This window comes from Xenopus laevis, chromosome 4L, assembly GCF_017654675.1.
Source record: "Xenopus laevis strain J_2021 chromosome 4L, Xenopus_laevis_v10.1, whole genome shotgun sequence".
NCBI classification, from domain to species: domain Eukaryota; kingdom Metazoa; phylum Chordata; class Amphibia; order Anura; family Pipidae; genus Xenopus; species Xenopus laevis.
The window spans coordinates 9,812,920-9,830,836 of NC_054377.1; the positions used below are offsets into that span (position 1 = coordinate 9,812,920).

General features: G+C 38.4%; 1 protein-coding gene across 9 annotated transcripts in view; it reads left to right on the plus strand.

Annotated features, from left to right (window-relative positions):
• Positions 1-17,917, plus strand: part of phf21a.L (PHD finger protein 21A L homeolog) — a 100,345-nt gene that overhangs the window by 18,805 nt on the left and 63,623 nt on the right. For 7 of the 9 annotated variants that reach the window (XM_041589811.1, XM_041589809.1, XM_041589810.1 and 4 more), the window contains 2 exons: positions 10,412-10,540; positions 17,432-17,464. In XM_041589811.1, coding sequence (XP_041445745.1) covers positions 10,487-10,540; positions 17,432-17,464 — 87 coding nt within the window. In that variant the 5' untranslated portion in view covers positions 10,412-10,486. Of the gene's footprint in view, positions 1-726; positions 1,106-5,590; positions 5,686-10,411; positions 10,541-17,431; positions 17,465-17,917 lie in introns of those variants that run through there. The other 2 variants (XM_041589807.1, XM_041589808.1) reach the window with 2 other exon arrangements.

A 17,917-nucleotide genomic window follows, 5' to 3' on the forward strand; every position in this document is an offset into this window, starting at 1 on the left:
GTGAAAAATGATACTTTACACTTCAATATTAGAAAAACAAGCGCAAATAGAAAACCGAATCCTTAAAATCATGTGACTTTTCGTCACAAAACAAGGAAGTGAAAAAATTTTTAGTTGCCCAGCGACAAATCGCCTCTTCTTCAGGCGAGGAAACGTCGGGCGACTTTGGGAAACAAAGTGCTCCGAGTGTCATCCCGCCACCAATTTAGATTCTAGCCGGTGGGAAGGTTTTTCAGGCAGATTAGTCGCACGAAGAAAAGGCAATTTGTCACTGGCCGACTCTAAATCTCCCCGAATCTTAGCGCGTGCCCTTACCCTAAAAATTATTTAGATTTTTTGATAACTTCCACCACTTCCTATGTACTAGGGATGCACCGAATCTAGGATTTGGTATTCGGCCATTTTCAGCAGGATTCGGATTCGGACGAATCCTTAAAATCATGTGACTTTTCGTCACAAAACAAGGAAGTAAAAATTTTTTTAGCCGCGCACTCTCCCCCTCACTGATTTGCATATGCAAATTAGGGTTCGGGTTGCAAAGAAATGGTTAAAGTTAAAGAGACGGCCATGCAGAGAGTTTGCAGCCACCATGTGGGGAAAAAAGGTTAATAATAAGTGCTGCTTTTTTTGTTGTAAATGAAGGCAGCCTGTTCTGTTTATCTGTTGTTGCAGCTGAATCACGCACACTGACTAACCACTTGCTTGTAAGGATTGCATGGGTGTAGGAGGCTTGTCCGTACTGGATAGGCTGCATCTCTACCAACCCTTCTCTCCCTCTCAAGCGTTTCTTTGCACGGACAAACCTGATGCCTGGAAAGTGTAATGGGAACGTCAGGAGTTTGCTGCCTGCAGGAACATAGAGTTTGGTGTTTCGAGCAATAGGATTATGATGGTTCAGCAAAAGTCTGCTGTTGCAGTTTCCTTCGAGACCACAGATTATTGACAAGAGAGGAGATGGATCGGGGACGCCGTGCTCCTGTGCATTCTTCTCTTCTTGGGACTGTGGCCTGCTTAAGCATCATCCAAATGCACATTGTGCTAAGGATATTGTTTTTCTAACAGTTAAAGGAAGAAATGTTTTATTAAAGTATCCTGAGGACTACAGGTAAGCCGTTTCTCCCATCTCACACAAAGTTATAGTCTAAAGCCGGCCATAGACACAACGATTCGTATCGTCCAGACAATTTTCGTACCATGGTTCAGGTTAGAAGATTTATATCGGCTAATGATAATATCTCTGCATTAATTGCCGATCTGACGATATAAGTTGGAGACTGTCTCCTTCTATTAGTTGGACATAACTTTCGTACAATTGCTGCCTGTCAATTAATGGCCCGAGCATTGTGTGGTTTGTTCTCTTTACTACTTTAGTATTAATCTGAATGGTTAGTTGCAGGTCGGAAGATTGGAGTGGACATTCGTTAGCTCGATTATAGCCTGATAATCTGTTCGGGATTCGGCCTTTTTCAGCAGGATTCGGCCAAATCCTTCTGGCCGAACCGAATCTGAATCCTAATTTGCATGTGCAAATTAGGGGCGGAGGATGAATTGCGTGACCTTTTGTCACAAAAGATGGAAGAAATGTTTTCCCCTATTTGGTTCGGTATTCGGCCGATCTTTCGCAAAGGATTCGGGGGTTCGGCCGAATCCAAAACAGTGGATTCGGTGCATCCCTAGAGTTTACAGACCAATTTCGTACCATGGGGATCGGTCGTTCAGTCGATCGGGCAGGTTAAAAGATTTATATTATATAATGATAAGACTGCTTATAAGTCACTGCTATTTGTCGGACATAACTTTCCTACGATTGCTGCTTGACAATTAATGGCCTGAGCATCGTGATTTACTACTTTTGTATTAATCTGAATGGTTAATTGCAGGTCGGAAGATTGGAGCAGACATTCGTTAGTCCGATTATAGCCTGATAATCTGTACGTTTACCATAGACGCAAACATTCAATCGTACGAAACTGAGGTTCCTATGATTACCGGTCCATGGGTAGAGTTTACAGTTATTTTTTTTAGTCCCATGGTGATCGGTGGTTCAGTCGATGGGACAGGTTAAAAGATTTGCAAGATTTTTTTCCGATTTTTGCCCCGAAAACCACAAAATCTTCAGATAATTGCATGAAACGCAGCACAGATCAGGATATCTTCAGGACTTCTCCCATTGACTTCTACATGTACTCTGCAGGTCTGAGTTGGAGTACTTTTTTTATTTGGACTTTTAACACCCTCGGGGTTAAATAAATTCGGAAAAGTTTGAGTTTTATTTCCCACTAAAAATTCGGATTTTATAGTAAAAAAAACTTTTTTGCAACTGGACTTGCACTTTAATGTCACATGGAATCCCCATGCACCTTATATTCCCCCCGAGCCCTCTGCAGTCTGGTCTGCTCCCCTAATAGTTACACCAATATTGAGTATGACATTTACCACTCAAGCGACTACATCTCTTCGCTCTTAATTTGACTTGAACTGTGCAAAAAATATAATTAACCCATTCTGGGAGAAATGCTTATTTGGGCAAGTACAGGTATGGGATCCAATATCTGGAAAGCTCCGAATTACGGAAAGTCCATCTCCCATAGACTCCATTATAACCAGATAAAACAGTAGTTTGTACTTGATCCAAACTAAGATATAAATAATCCTTATAGGAAGCAAAACCAGCCTATTGGGTTTATTTCATGTTTACATCTTTTTCTAGTAGACTTAAGGTATGAAGATCCATATTATAGAAAGATCTGTTATCCGGAAACCCCCAGGTCCCAACCATTCTGGATAATGGTTCCCATACCTGGCAACAATATTGTGTGTTTTATTCTATGGACCCTTTAGCGACAACTGACAGCGACACACACCGCAATAAGATATAGTCACTCTTAAGGTGGCCATAGACGTAACAATAATGATCTTTCCAAGATGTTTCAATACACACGTGTAGAGCTGAATCATCAGATATACAGATAAAAACAATAGAATTCTACCTGTAACTGACCATTCAGAACTAACAATGGGCGATGTTTGGGTCCCTTCAAAGGCACCGGATCAAAATTTTCCATCCAGCCCGATCGACGAGCCGACCGATATCCAAGTCTTCTGCCGATATCGGTCGGCTCTTTTTCTACCATACATGCAACGAATATCGGACGAAAATTTGTTTCGTACGATATTATCTGTGCGTCTATGGCCACTTTAATAGCCGAAACGTTGAATAAACCCACTTTTTCTTTCATCACTAAAGACTTATGAGTACGGACTTCTCTTTGCTTTTTTATATACACACACTCTCACTCACAACACACTCTGTTATCCAGAATGCTCCGGACCTGAGGTTTTCCTGAATAATGTATCTTTGATCTTCATACTTTAACTTTATTAAAAATTATGTAAACATGAAATAAACGCAATACGCTGGTTTTGCTTCCAAAATGGATTCATTATATCTTAGTTTGGATCAAGTACAAAGTACTGTTTTATTAACTAGGGATGCACCAAATCCACTATTTAGGATTCGGCCGAATCCAGTATGCTGCCTAGACACTATCTTGGGAACTTATATATCACAGCGGTTATCACTTGTGCACACTATGCCATAAGAAATTGTTAAAAGTGGGTAATTGACCTCTGCAATAGGCCCTCCTAACAGCCTGCCCAACCATAAGCTGTCGCAAAGGTGTCAAGATATACATTGGACATTTTTTTAGAAATCGGGCATCAGTGTGTTGATGTAGTCCACTGTAGGCCAGTATGATTCACTCCTTGGCCTGATGGCCAAACCATCAGATCAGCCTGATTTGGCCTATTCAAACAAGTGTATGTCTACAATGGCCAAGGTGGTATACTTTCTAACCAGTCAGCCAATCAGCTTGAAGAGCACACAAGGGGCCACACACAGTACAGCTGCCTTTCTATTGTTGCGAGTATGAATGATCAGAATCATAGGAAGTGAAAGATTTCTAGCTCCTCTTTTCCTCCTCATATGCCAAAACACATTTCCAGTAGTGATGTACCAAATCCACTATTTTGGAAGCAAAACCAGCCTATTGGGTTTATTTCATGTTTAGATAATTTTTATTAAACTTAAGGTATGAAGATCTAAACTAAGGTATGAAGATCTAAATTAGAAAAGATACGTTATCCAGGAAAACCCCAGTTCCCGAGCATTCAGGATAACAGGTCCTATACCTGAATCCTAATATGCATATGCAAATTAGGGGTGGGAAGTGGGAAAAAATGTTTTACTTTCCTGTTTTGTGACAAAAAAGTCACACAATTTCCCTCTCCGCCACGCCTTCAAAGGCGCCCAATCAAAATTTTCTGGCCATTGCTATTGTCGAGCCAACCGATATCCATGTCTCCCACCATAGAGGTAGAGGTCATACCTCCCAACTGTCCCGTTTTTAGAGGGACAGTCCCTCTTTTGACAGCTCAACCTGCAGTCCCTCATTTCTACTGGAAAGTCCCGTTTTTCTCTGCGCCGAACAGCCAGAAAAAGATACAAAGTTTCTAACTTAATTGGCTTTTGGCAGAGAGCCCAGAACAGCCACAACAGAAGATAAAATACATTTATAACAATTTAAATGTATCTAGATAAGCAAATAAGTAATTGTAACACTATAAGATAAAGTTACTCACAGGTTAAAGGGCAATTCCACTTCATTAGCAAAACTGTAAGAAATGAAAATAAAACACTGAAATGTGATCAAAGCAAAATTTTGTATAATGAACATGGTAATTAGGGGGTGTGGCCACAACAATGGGTGTGGCCAAAAAAAATTGCCACACTACGGGCGCCAATTTTTTTGTCCCTCTTTTTATTTCCAAAATGTTGGCGGGTATAGTAGAGGTAGAGAACTGGTCCTGCAAACAAAGACAGACTGTCATGGTTTCCTTTCAGTCTTTGGAATCAAAGGGGGTTTTATTTTTCAGTCCATACTATTACATGAAGCAATCTAAATTGCAAGTCATTGAAGCATCATGCCGCTTATGTTTCACTTATAATTTCTCAGCGCCATCCCACCTACAAGGTGGTGTTTTGTCCCATGGAATATAATAAGGAAGGCAAAGGAGGATTTCAAAAAACAAGTATAAAAATATCTGGCGGCACATGATGAGAACAGATGTCACATCAATTCGATGTGGAGCACAAATATATATAAATCAGCTAGAAGTTGCTGCTTTTTATGGCACTTGCTCTAAGCAGTTATTTTGTTTTAATGTGTCTTAATTGTTAATCATGAAGTGCTTTATAGTGAATGCAGAATACTCGTTCATTGATTGATTTTCTTGTCACACACAGTGTATGGGGAACTCGTCATTCCCACTGTTGTTTCCATTGTGATACAGCTCATAAGATTATTTTGATTGGGTTACTATATGAGCAGGTCATAGGGCAGCTCTGTGGGCTGATGTCCGTTAAAGGACCAGTAACATCATATTTTTTTTTTTTTTTTTAATTCATTTGTATACTACGAAATAAAAACACCAACACATATTAAAGTTTAAAATCGCAAAGTCTTTATTTAGAAATAACTTCCCGAATCTCCGCTTAGGAAAAAGAAAAGGCGAAAAGGCTCGATTTCTCCTCCCTGGCTATCTCCTATAAGGGAGGCGAAATCGAGCGCCGCACGATGGATCACCCAATCGACTATTCTGAACAGGAGCGCAATTGGGGATTCGGTAAGTTATTTTAAAATAATGGCTTTGCAATTTTAAAGTTTAATATGTGTTGGTGTTTTTTTTTTCGTAGTATACAAACGATTTTTTTTTTTTTTTAAATAAAACATTTCATGTTACTGATTCTTCAATCATTTAGGGTCAGCAGCCTGTCCGTTTGTATTGGAAAGGCTGAACGAGAGGCTACTATTTCATTACATGCCAGCACCATAAACCATTGGATTCAGCTGGCTTGAATTTCTCTAATATATAATAGGTATAGGATCCGTTATCTGGAAACCCAGAAAGCTCCGAATTACGGAAAGGCCATCTTCCATTGATTCTGTTTTATTCAAGTAATCCAAATTTTTCAAACGGATTTCCCTTTTCTGTGTAATAATAAAACAGTGGCTTGTACTTGATCCCAACTAATTTATAATTAATCCTTATTGGAAGCAAAACCAGCCTATTGGGTTTATTTAATATTTATATGATTTTCCAGATAACTGATCCTATACCTCTATCTATATCTATATATATATATATATATATATATATATATATATATATATATATAAATATATATATATAAATATATATATATATATATATATATATATATATATATATATATATATATAGTGAATAAAGTACCCCCTTTTGTAAAATATAGGGATATTATAAGTTACCGAGGAGTTTCATGACCATATAAAAACACGAGGCCGAAGGCCGAGTGTTTTTATACAGGTCATGGAACTCCCAGGTAACTTCTAATATCCTCATATTTTACAACTGGGGGTACTTTATTTATTATAATACACAAATTTCAATGAGTCATGTGACAGAAATGACATCAGAACTCACCGTTTATAACTGATGACATCAGAACTCACCGTTTATAAGGATATAATTTACAGGATATTCATGGCTTTTGTGTATTATATAAAGATATAAAGTATCGTTGGTGTCCGCACTCAAATTTTTTGCGAAGCAGAGGTGCACGATCAATTTGTGTGATACAGAATGTTGAAGGATCAGCACAATCTTTTAATCTTGTGAATGAAGTGTTTTTATTAGGAACACAGCATTGTATTCATCTGGTTAACAGGTGTGTGTGTGTGTGTGTGTGTGTGTGTGTGTGTGTGTGTGTGTGTGTGTGTGTGTATATATATATATATGTGTGTGTGTATATATATATATATATATATATATATATATATGTGTGTATATATATATATATATATATATATATATATATATATATATATGTGTGTGTGTGTATATATATATATATATATATATATATATATATATATATATATATATATCTCTATCCTGTAATATGTCATAGAGGTATAGGATCCGTTATCTGGAAACCCATTATCCAGATAGCACCGAAAAATTACAGAAAGGCCGTCTCTCATAGACCCCATTGTATCCAAATAATCACATTTTTAATAATGATTTCCTTTTTCCTCTGTAATAATAAAACAGTAGCTTGTACTTGATCCCAACTAAGATATAATTAATCCTTATGGGAAGCAAAACCAGACTATTGGGTTTATTTCATGTTTACATGAATTTTTAGTACACTTAAGGTATGGAGATCCAAATTACAGAAAGATCTCTTATCTGGAATACCTTAGGTCCCAAATATTCTGGATTAAAGGTGCCATACCTGTACATACAAGTTTAATAAGGCCTGTTACACTTTTGGGTTTGCCAATAGGCACTACTCCGCAGCGCTTCTAAATAGATTTTTCAAAACTGGCAGTTGTGTTTAAGGTGGGGGCAGTTGCCTCACTTTCCCTTTGTGCCCTATTTGTCAAAGGCTATGCCATTATTAGTTTCCATAGCAATGTTACAGTTGAGCATTGGATGCTAATTTTGAAGGCACTCAAAATTAAATTCAAAAATTGCCCTCCTTTCTGCGGAAATATACGTGCTTATTTGAGCTGTGCATGCCGTCCAGAAACGTGATGCTTGCAGCGAGAACCGGCAGTGCGTCCTGATGTTACAGCAACACTATGTGCTTTATGTTGAAGACTGCAAGCCCTTTACACCTATTATAGTATTGCAATGAATAAATACACAGGCAGAAGTCCCGAAAGGCTCCGCTGCTTATATAGGGGGGATGTACTGAGTGAATGTTTACCTTTTTGTGTTCGTGTGATTCAGCCTGTTATGGTACATTTAATGTCTGATCTTCCCAGGGAAGGCTTGGCAAAGCTGAATCCTGCTGCAGTGGTAATTACTACATGCATTTCACGTAAAAAAAAAAAAAATCTACAGCCTTGGTTATGTATTTTCAAAGCTTTATTGGGATTCGGTGGAGGGGGGGGGATTTAATTGCTCTTTGAGACCAAAAAAAAAAGGCCGGTAAAATTCTATTATGTTTGTTATCACAAATGCTTACAGGCAGGAAAATGCAGAAATAAAAAATGTTAAGTGTAGTCCTGCAATTTCCAGGACTGGGATTGCTTCTCGGGAAAACATAGATATGTTAATATACATATTCCTTGCTCATCTGCACTAGTTGGGGCTTATTCTGTAGGGATTTAGAGATTATACATCATTCCCAGCAGTCCCTGCCCCAGTGGAGGTTACAATTTAAGTCCCTATCACATTCACAGGCGCTAGGGGCAGTTGTATCAGGTGCTAATTAAAGGAACAGAAAATCCAGAAAAATTAAAGTATTACAAAGGAATGACAATATAATGTAGTGGTGTGCTGCACTGGTACAACTGGTGTGTTTGCTTCAGAAAGACTACTGTAGTTTAAACAAGCTGCTGTAGCCATTCAAAGCTGAAAAAGGAGAAAAAGCACAGGATACACAGCAGAAAACTGACAAGCTCTGTAGTATATAATGGGATTCTTCAGAATTTGTTACTACTGTGCATTATGTGCTTGAATGACTGCCCCCATGGTGACACAGCAGCTTGTTTATATAAACTATAGTAGTACTTATCTGTTATCTACTGTGTATCCTGTGCTTGAATGGCTGCCCCCATGGCTACACAGCAGCTTGTTTCTATAAACTATAGTAGTACTTATCTGTTATCTACTGTGTATCCTGTGCTTGAATGGCTGCCCCCATGGCTACACAGCAGCTTGTTTATATAAACTATAGTAGTACTTATCTGTTATTTACTGTGTATCCTGTGCTTGAATGGCTGCCCCCATGGCTACACATCAGCTTGTTTATATAAACTATAGTAGTACTTATCTGTTATCTACTGTGTATCCTGTGCTTGAATGGCTGTCCCCATGGCTACACAGCAGCTTGTTTATATAAACTATAGTAGTACTTATCTGTTATCTACTGTGTATCCTGTGCTTGAATGGCTGCCCCCATGGCTACACATCAGCTTGTTTATATAAACTATAGTAGTACTTATCTGTTATCTACTGTGTATCCTGTGCTTGAATGGCTGCCCCCATGGCTACACAGCAGCTTGTTTATATAAACTATAGTAGTACTTATCTGTTATCTACTGTGTATCCTGTGCTTGAATGGCTGTCCCCATGGCTACACAGCAGCTTGTTTATATAAACTATAGTAGTACTTATCTGTTATCTACTGTGTATCCTGTGCTTGAATGGCTGACCCCATGGCTACACAGCAGCTTGTTTATATAAACTATAGTAGTACTTATATGTTATCTACTGTGTATCCTGTGCTTGAATGGCTGCCTTTTTCAGCAGGATTCCGACTCCGCAGAATCGTTCTGCTCAGCCGAACCGAATCTTAATCCTAATTTGCATATGCAAATTAGAGACGGTGGAGGGTGACTTTTTGTCACAAAACAAGGAATTAAAAAAAAAATTTCCCTTCCCACACCTACTTTGCATATGCAAATTAGGATTTGGATTCGGTATTCGGCCGAATCTTTCACGAAGGATTCGGAGGTTCGGGCGAATCCAAAATAGTGGATTCGGTGCATCCCTAATAAAAAGCTAAATAACTTAAAAGCCACCAATAATAAAAAATGAAAACCAATTGCCATTTATCTTCACTCTCTACATTTCCATACCATACTAGAAATTAATTTAAAGGTAAACAACCCTTTTAAAGGCAGTTTTTCCATACTATCATTCTGTGACCTCTCTTCATTGGGTCTGTCCGGGGAATTAAAAAAATCAGAACTACTGATGCCCTCCTTCAGCTAACTAATGAATGGATCTACTTCTATCCTCCTTTTGGTGGTGGTGTACCCAATGCTGCCCCTTTTAACTTTCCATGCTTACCTGTCCATAAACAAGGCAAGGGGGAGTGTCTCTGCACTAACAGAGCCTAAAAAAAGATAAAAACTAAAACTACAAAGGGCCAGTGATTAGTAAAGAATCCCACCTTTCCTTGTGGAATTAATTCCCCTGCCTGCTTGTGTACGGTCTCCTTTAAGCCTATGCCGCACAGTAATTAGGGGCAGTTAGTTTTTCTTGGTGGAAAACAATAAAGCCTATATTCCATTCCCCTACTAAACTCCTATACATGAACAGACAACAATATTCCAAGAACTCCTCACAGTAGAACACAGTAGTGTAGTGTGAAAGAAACCATTATTCATGAAAGTCCACCCTGAATCAAACACTCCTCAGGAGGTTATATAAGATATGTGGCAAAAAAAAAAAAAAAAAAAATTAGAGTGCGTGCAGGTCTTTCATTTTTGCTTAACTTAGTATTTCTTCTTTTACGTTGGATCTATGTTACTGTACTAATTTTTTTTCCCTCTTTGGACCTCTCTTTTAGACTTAAAAAAAAAAGTTCCTTGAATTCTTTGAAGAGCTGCCGAATTTAAGAAAGGAAGAGAGGAAAGTGAAGAGGATGGAGCTGCAGACTCTACAGGAAGCCCTAAAAGTGGAAATACAGGTTCACCAGGTGAGACTTCCTATCTTTTTGTAGGATTACAGTCTATCAGCTAGGGATGCACAGAGTCATGAATTTGGTTCGCGGTTCAAAAGAACCTGGGCCTTTTTGGTACGATTCAGCCAAACTGCAGCTAAACTCTTAATATCACCCACCTCAGCACTATAGAATTTATCAGGTTCTGTGGTAGAGACCTGCAGCAGTACCCTGCGGCTTGCGGGTAGAATTCCCGGGTGCAGGTATAGACGCGGGTCGGCGTTCTGCCCGCGGGTCTTCTCAATAGCGATTTTTACTCCTTTTCTCTGAATACATCTACTTCCGATGATGTCACTTCCGGTTTACGGCAGCACTTCCTGGTTTACTCTCTTTTTTTCCTGACCACGCCTACTTCTGATGATGTCACTTCCGGTTTACAATGACAGCTCTTCCTGATTCTTGATGGTCAGCGGGTCCGGATTGTGGATAAGTCTTGTGGGTCGGGTCAGGTAGTGGGTCCAAGCAGGTAAGAATACGGGTCCGGGTTGCGGGTACGAGTCGGGTACAGGTTCCAAAAAATGGACCCACGCAGGACTCTGCTCTCTTTTTAGCTGATTATTTGTGTTTATCTGGTCAAACATTAGCAGATAAAATCCGCCAACTTGTTCCTTCCATAAAGAGTTAGCAGCATTTTGGCTCATGTATGGGGCTCTTGACTGCCTTGCTTGAGCAATATCTCTATGAAAATTGTCCAGATATTTATCTGACATTTAAAAAAAAATTAGGGATGCACCAAATCCAGGATTTGGGATTTGGCCAGGATTCGGCCTTTTTCAGCAGGTTTTGGATTCGGCCTATCCAAAATCCTAATTTGCATATGCAGATTAGAGGCAGGGAGAGATATCGCTTGAAAATGTTTTCCACTTCCCACCTCTAATTTGCATATGCAAATTAGGATTTGGTTCGGTATTCGGCCAAATCTTTCACAAAGGATTCAGGGGTTCGGCCGAATCCAAAATAGCAGCTTTTTTATATAAACGAGTGTTTCTGAAGAAAATACATCAGTTTTACCAGTGCTGGGCAGCAATGCATTATATTTTTAGTACTTTAAAACTATTTCATTTTTTGATTTTACTGTTCCTTTAAGTACACAACATATAAGGTATTTTATCACTGCAAAAGCTCAAAAATATTAACCATATCCTTTGGTAATTCTGAAACAATATCAAACTACATAAACCATAAAACAACGGCTTTGCGATTTTAGTTAGTTAGTTGGTGTTTTTTTTCTGTGTATATCAATGAATTTTTTTAAAAATATTTTTGATGTTACTGGTCCTTTAAAGGAGAACCAATGCCTAACTAAAGAAGTAGCAAGAAATGTTGTACATGATGTTTTGTGCTTCTGTACCAGCCCAAGGCAACCACAGCCCTTTAGTAGTAAAGATCTGTGTCTCCAAAGATGCCCCAGTAGCTCCCCATCTTCTTTTCTGCTGATTCACTGCACATGCTCTGTGCTGCTGTCACTTACTGAGCTTAGGGAGCCACTCACAATATACAGTACACATAGAATAGAAATGTCACAATATAAGGCTGATTAGTAATTAATACAGATAATTACTACATGGCAGCACAGAAACCAGTGCAATTAGCATCAGAATTTAATAATCAGCAAACCTGTAGCATCAGCTTATATTACAGCCAGGGAAGCTCATTTTCTGCTGGATAATTAGTGACGAGCCCTAAGCTTAGCTTCTCAACAGCCAATCAGAGCCCACTGAGCATGTGAGTGTCACAGACACTTTCCAAGATGGTGACCCCCTGTGACAAGTTTGAAGTCCTGGATCATTGCTGCTATTGACAAGCTGAATCTTTAGGCTGGTGCAATAAGTTCAGTATATAAAATATGGCATTTTTAGCCACAATTATTTTTAGGGTTTAGTTCTCCTTTAACTGTTGAACGAGCAGCACTTGCATGAAAACTACTTTGCCCAGTCACATTCTATTTTGATGCACTTGGATCGAATCAAAAGAAAAAAAAAAAATACTGAATCATGTGAGGCATCAACCATCTTAAGATGCAATAAAAATATTTTCCATGTAGGTTAATCTGAGCTTAGTAACATTTGAAAAAGCTGCACTATGCATTTGCCGTCAGTTCTTGCTGCACTTTTTTTTTTGTTCTCGGGGCTACAGGACATACTGCTTGCAGAATGCAGCTTCTCTCCTTTCCTTGTTTACTATCCATCTGTGGGTAGTTTTATTTAGCTTTATTTAGCTTTCCTCCCTGTATATGTATCAACCTGACCTAATTGTTAAGGCAAAACTAGTTGCATGCTAAAGTTTAACCACCCATGGCCAGGGAATAAAATTTATACATGGTAAAAAGTTGAATTCATTCAGTTGTAGATGCATCCTCTGTGTTTCATCTAGGGTTGCCACCTGGCCAGTAAAAATGATGGTTGATCCCAAAGTTATTAATAGGGGAAAAAAGATAAATATATAGGAAGGCCGGTATTTTTTCTGGAAAAGGTGACAACCCTAGTTTCAGCACTTACACCTTACGAATTGCAGCATTAATGTTATTACAGAGTTTAGAGTCCTGCAGCGGGTCGGGTACCCGTGGTTTACCCGCAAAACCCTGCCGTACCCTGCGAGTTGCAGGTAAAAGTTCAGGGTGCGGGTCGGTCGTTCTGCAGGCTTGCAGGTCGTGGGTCGGGCCACTGATCACATCTACTTCTGATGATGTCACTTCCTGTTTACAATGACAGCACTTCCTGATTCTTGATGGTCAGCGGGTCCGGGTGCGGATAAGGTACTTGCGGGTCGGGTAAGGATGTGGGTCCGGGTTGCTGATTGCAAGTTTCGGGTATGGGTCGGGTTCCAAAAAATGGATCCGCCGCGTAGGACTCTAACAGCAATTTCAACGTATATCTGTGAAACCGGACAACCTCTGGATATGTTGGGGGCCCTAAAGTGAATTTACTGTGAGGCCCAGTATCATCTAGTGACACCACTGAGTATAGTGTATACTTAGAAGTAGGGATGCACCGAATCCAGGATTCAGTTCGGGATTCGGCCAGGATTCTGCCTTTTTCAGCAGGATTTGGATTCGGCTGAATCCTTCTGCCCGGCCGAACCAAATCCATATCCTAATTTTCATATGCAAATTAGGGGCGGGGATTGAAATCGCATGACTTTTTGTCACAAAACAAGGAAGTAAAAATGTTTTCACCTTCCGACCCCTAATTTGCATACGCAAATTAGGATTCGGTTCGGTATTAAGCCGAATCTTTCGCAAAGGATTTTCCGGGTTCGGTCGAATACAAAATAGTGGATTCAGTGCATCCCCAGGATCAAGTACGAGCTACTGTTCTATTAATACAGAGAAAAAGGAAATCATATTTAAAAATGTGGATTATTTGGATTAAATGGAGTCTGCCTTTCCTTAATTCGGAGCTTTCTGGATAATGGGTTTCCGGATAATGGGTCCCATACCTGTATTATACTGCCAAATGAAGTGCTTGTCTAATAGGATTCTGGGGTCCATGTGCAGATGCCCCAGATTTTCAGATAGAGGGGATAAGGGATCTCCAGTTTTGAGCAGGCGCTCTGTAGACAAGGGCAGTTAAACGATGTATTTTTTATTGTGTAAGGTATAAACGGACCTACGCATTCTGTGCTGTCCATCACTTAACTGTAGTCAAAGGTCACCCAGACTTCTGTTCCGTGCTCTTCCGGCTATTAACAAATTCCTTGAAACATATTGTACTTTTGCACACGGCCGTTTGACACTTGATACCTTCAGTATGAGGAATTCTATATGAAAACTCCACCGGCACAGAACAATTCTAATTAACTCTTCCAACCCACGTCTCTTTATGTTATACTTTTTCGTATTGCTTATCTTTCGTATTGAATGTTGTTTCTTCTTATTTCTCATGTATCACAGCCTAGATGTTTTCTGATAAATAAGGAGAAATACTTTTTACTATAGCTGCATTGTTATCTCCATCGGTTTTCCCCGAAGTCTGTTTCTAATACAACCAAGAGGCATCGCTTTCATGAACCAGTTAAAGGGATACTGTCTTGGGGAATTTTTTTTCCCTCAAAACGCATCGGTTAATAGTGCTGCTCCAGCAGAATTCTACACTGAAATCCATTTCTCAACAGATTTTTTTTATATTTAAGTTTGAAATCTGACATGGGGCTAGACATATTGTCAGTTTCCCAGCTGCCCCAAGTCATGTGACTTGTGCATAAACTTCAGTCACTCTTTACTGCAAGTTGGAGTGATATCACCACCCTCCCTTTCCTCCCCAACATCCTAACAACAGAACAATGGGAAGGTAACCAGATAACAGCTCCCTAACACAAGATAACAGCTGCCTGGAAGATCTAAGAACAGCACTCAATAGTAAAATCCAGGTCCCATGGAGACACATTCAGTTACATTGAGTAGGAAAAAAACAACAGCCTGCCAGAAAGCAGTTCCATCCTAAAGTGCTGGCTCTTTCTGAGTTAATTATTTGCATTGTAAACTGTATAATTTAGAAATGAGTTAGGCATTTGGTTAGTGCCAGAATACCTTATGACAGTGGTGTAGTTTATCTGTAACCTTATTATAAATGCTGTGCTATAGCAAATAAGCATCTATTCTAAGTTTACCTTTAAATGACCTTCATGCTAAGCTCGCCCATATCTTGCTTGGTATCTTCCAAGGAGAGCAGCCCTGCAGTATCTATGCCCTAGACTAGTTGTGTTCAAGGTCTTTCTTTAATAGTTACCTATTTACATGATTTAACATATGTGGATGGCTCAGAAAATATTACGGTAAACTCATAGAGGCACATTTATCAAAGGTCGAATTTTGAATTCATGTGAGTTTTCAAAAACTACCATAAATTCGAATTTCGACCGATCGAAATTTATTAAAAATTTTTTAAAACTCTAATGAATAAAATCATCGAATCGAATTTGATTAGAATTCTAAAAACTCGATTCAAGTTTTTTTCTCCAAAAGAAAACTTGAATGTCAGGAAGGCTGCAGACAACTCAAAATTGATCTCTGGACGTCTCCCATTGACTAAAACAGCAACTGGGCAAGTTTTAGGAAAAGTTGAATTGGAGTTTCTAAAGAACCAGAGTATGATAAATCTCGAAAATCAAATTCAAATTTTTAAAAAAAAAACTTTAATCGAATTTGAACAATTCCCTAGTCGAATTTGACAGTTTTGGCCATAAAAAAAACCTGGAAAATTAAAATTCTAATTTTCAATTCGACCCTTGATCAATCTGCCCCTTTAAAATCGATTTTTTTTTTTAGCTTTTTAGAAATATAGGAGGAAAACCAGAATAAACAAAATTCAATTGTTAATGAATGGGCCCCTAAATGACATGGATTCCAAACTTGATGCTGGTTTAAAATGTTTTTTTTCTCTCTAATAAATTTGAAAATACTCACAACTCGATTGGAAGGTTATGTAAGAAAAAAACTCGAACGTCTAAAACTCAAACTAATATTACCGACCGGAAAACATGAATCGAATTTGACTAAATGTCAGGAAGACTAGTAACATCTTCAAATGGGTCACTGGACTTCTGCCATTGACTTCTACATGAACTCGGCAGGATTTAGGTGGCGAATAGTCGAAATTCGAGTTGTTCCCATGGTCCAGGTATGATAAATCTCAAATTCGAGTTTGGATTATTCCCAACCCGAATTTGTGAATTTTGACCAAAAATCCAACTCGAAAATTAGAATTTGAATTTATAATTCCACCCAGATCGTCGGATATGTGGCACTTGTGGCAACTGTGTAGAAACATCAGACCAACTCCCAGACTACTTGTAAGGAGATGAGTTTGGAAGTCATAAATTCCATAAACAAGACCAATTGAAAAGTTATGTTCCTAATAGGACATTTCACAACACACTTAAAGAAAGGGGTTGTTCACCTTTGAGCTAACTTTTAGTATGATGTACAGAGTGATATTCTGAGACAATTTGCAATTGGTTTTCATTTTTTATTATTATTATTTAAGGTTTTCGAGTTATCTCGCTTTTTATTTAGCAGCTCTTCAATTTGCATATAAAAATCTGGTAGCTATGGTCCAAATCACCCTAGCAACCATGCATTGATTTGAATAAGAGACTGGAATAATTGTAGGAAAGGCCTGAATAGAAAGAGGAGTAATAAAAAGTAACAATAACAATACATTTGTAGCCTTGCAGAGCATTTGTTTTTTAGAAGGGGTCAGTGACCCCATTTGAAAACTGCAACGTCTCAGAAATAATAAACAAATAATTATAAAACTATAAAAAAATAAATAATGAAAACCAATGAAAGAGTTGCTTAGAACTTGCCTTTCTATTACATACTAAGGGACATATTTATCAAGGGTCGAATTTCGAATTGAAAAAATGTCGAAATTCGAATTCAAAAAGACCAACCGAAATTAAGTCGTTTTTTTTTTTGGCCAAATAGGTTTGTTTTTGATCGAATCGGTCTGTATTTGGCCTAATTCGAATCGAAGGAAGAAGATCGGCAGGTTTTAGATGGCGAATGGTCGAAGTCTAATTTTTAAAGATACAGTACATGATAAATTTTGATTTTTTTTTCAAATTCAAATCGAATTTCGAATATTCCCTAGTCGAAGTACACAAGAATAGCTTGAAATTACAATTTTTTCATTTGAAAATTCACCTCGACCTTTGATAAATCTGCCCCTAAAAGTTTACTTAAAGGTGAACCACCCCTTTAAAGTTAATTTAAAGGTAGACTACCTCTATATATGCCTGTATATGCAATGAATGAGAAACACAGTTGAAATTGTGACCACTTCTTTAATAGCTCTGTTAACGAACTTAGTCTGTTTATTTTAAATAGTGAAAAATGAATAATAAGTTTGCTTTTCTGCCCTTTAGAAATTGGTTGCCCAGATGAAGCAGGATCCTCAGGTAAGTTTTGTATTCAGTGTTTTTTCTTTATTTATTAACATTTATTTTATTTATATCTTGCATTGAAAAAAAAAAGTTGCTTTTTTTGTTCTCTGCTGTGTTGATTAGGGATGCACCGAATCCAGGATTCTGTTCAGGATTTGGCCGAATCCTTCTGCCCAGCCAAACCAAATCCGAATTTGCATATGCAAATTAGGGGAGGGGAGGGACTTTTTGTCAGAAAACAAGGTAGTAAAAAATGTTTTCCGATTTCCACCCCTAATTTGCATATACAAATTAGGGTTCGGTATTCGGCCGAATCTATCGCGAAAGACTTGGGGGTTTGGCCGAATCCAAAAAAGTGGATTCGCTGCATCCCTAGTGTTGATATTTCATCTTTAAAAACAACTTTTCTGACATTAAGGGGCAGATTTTCAAGGGTCCAATTTCAAAGTACTGGGAGTTTTTTTGAAA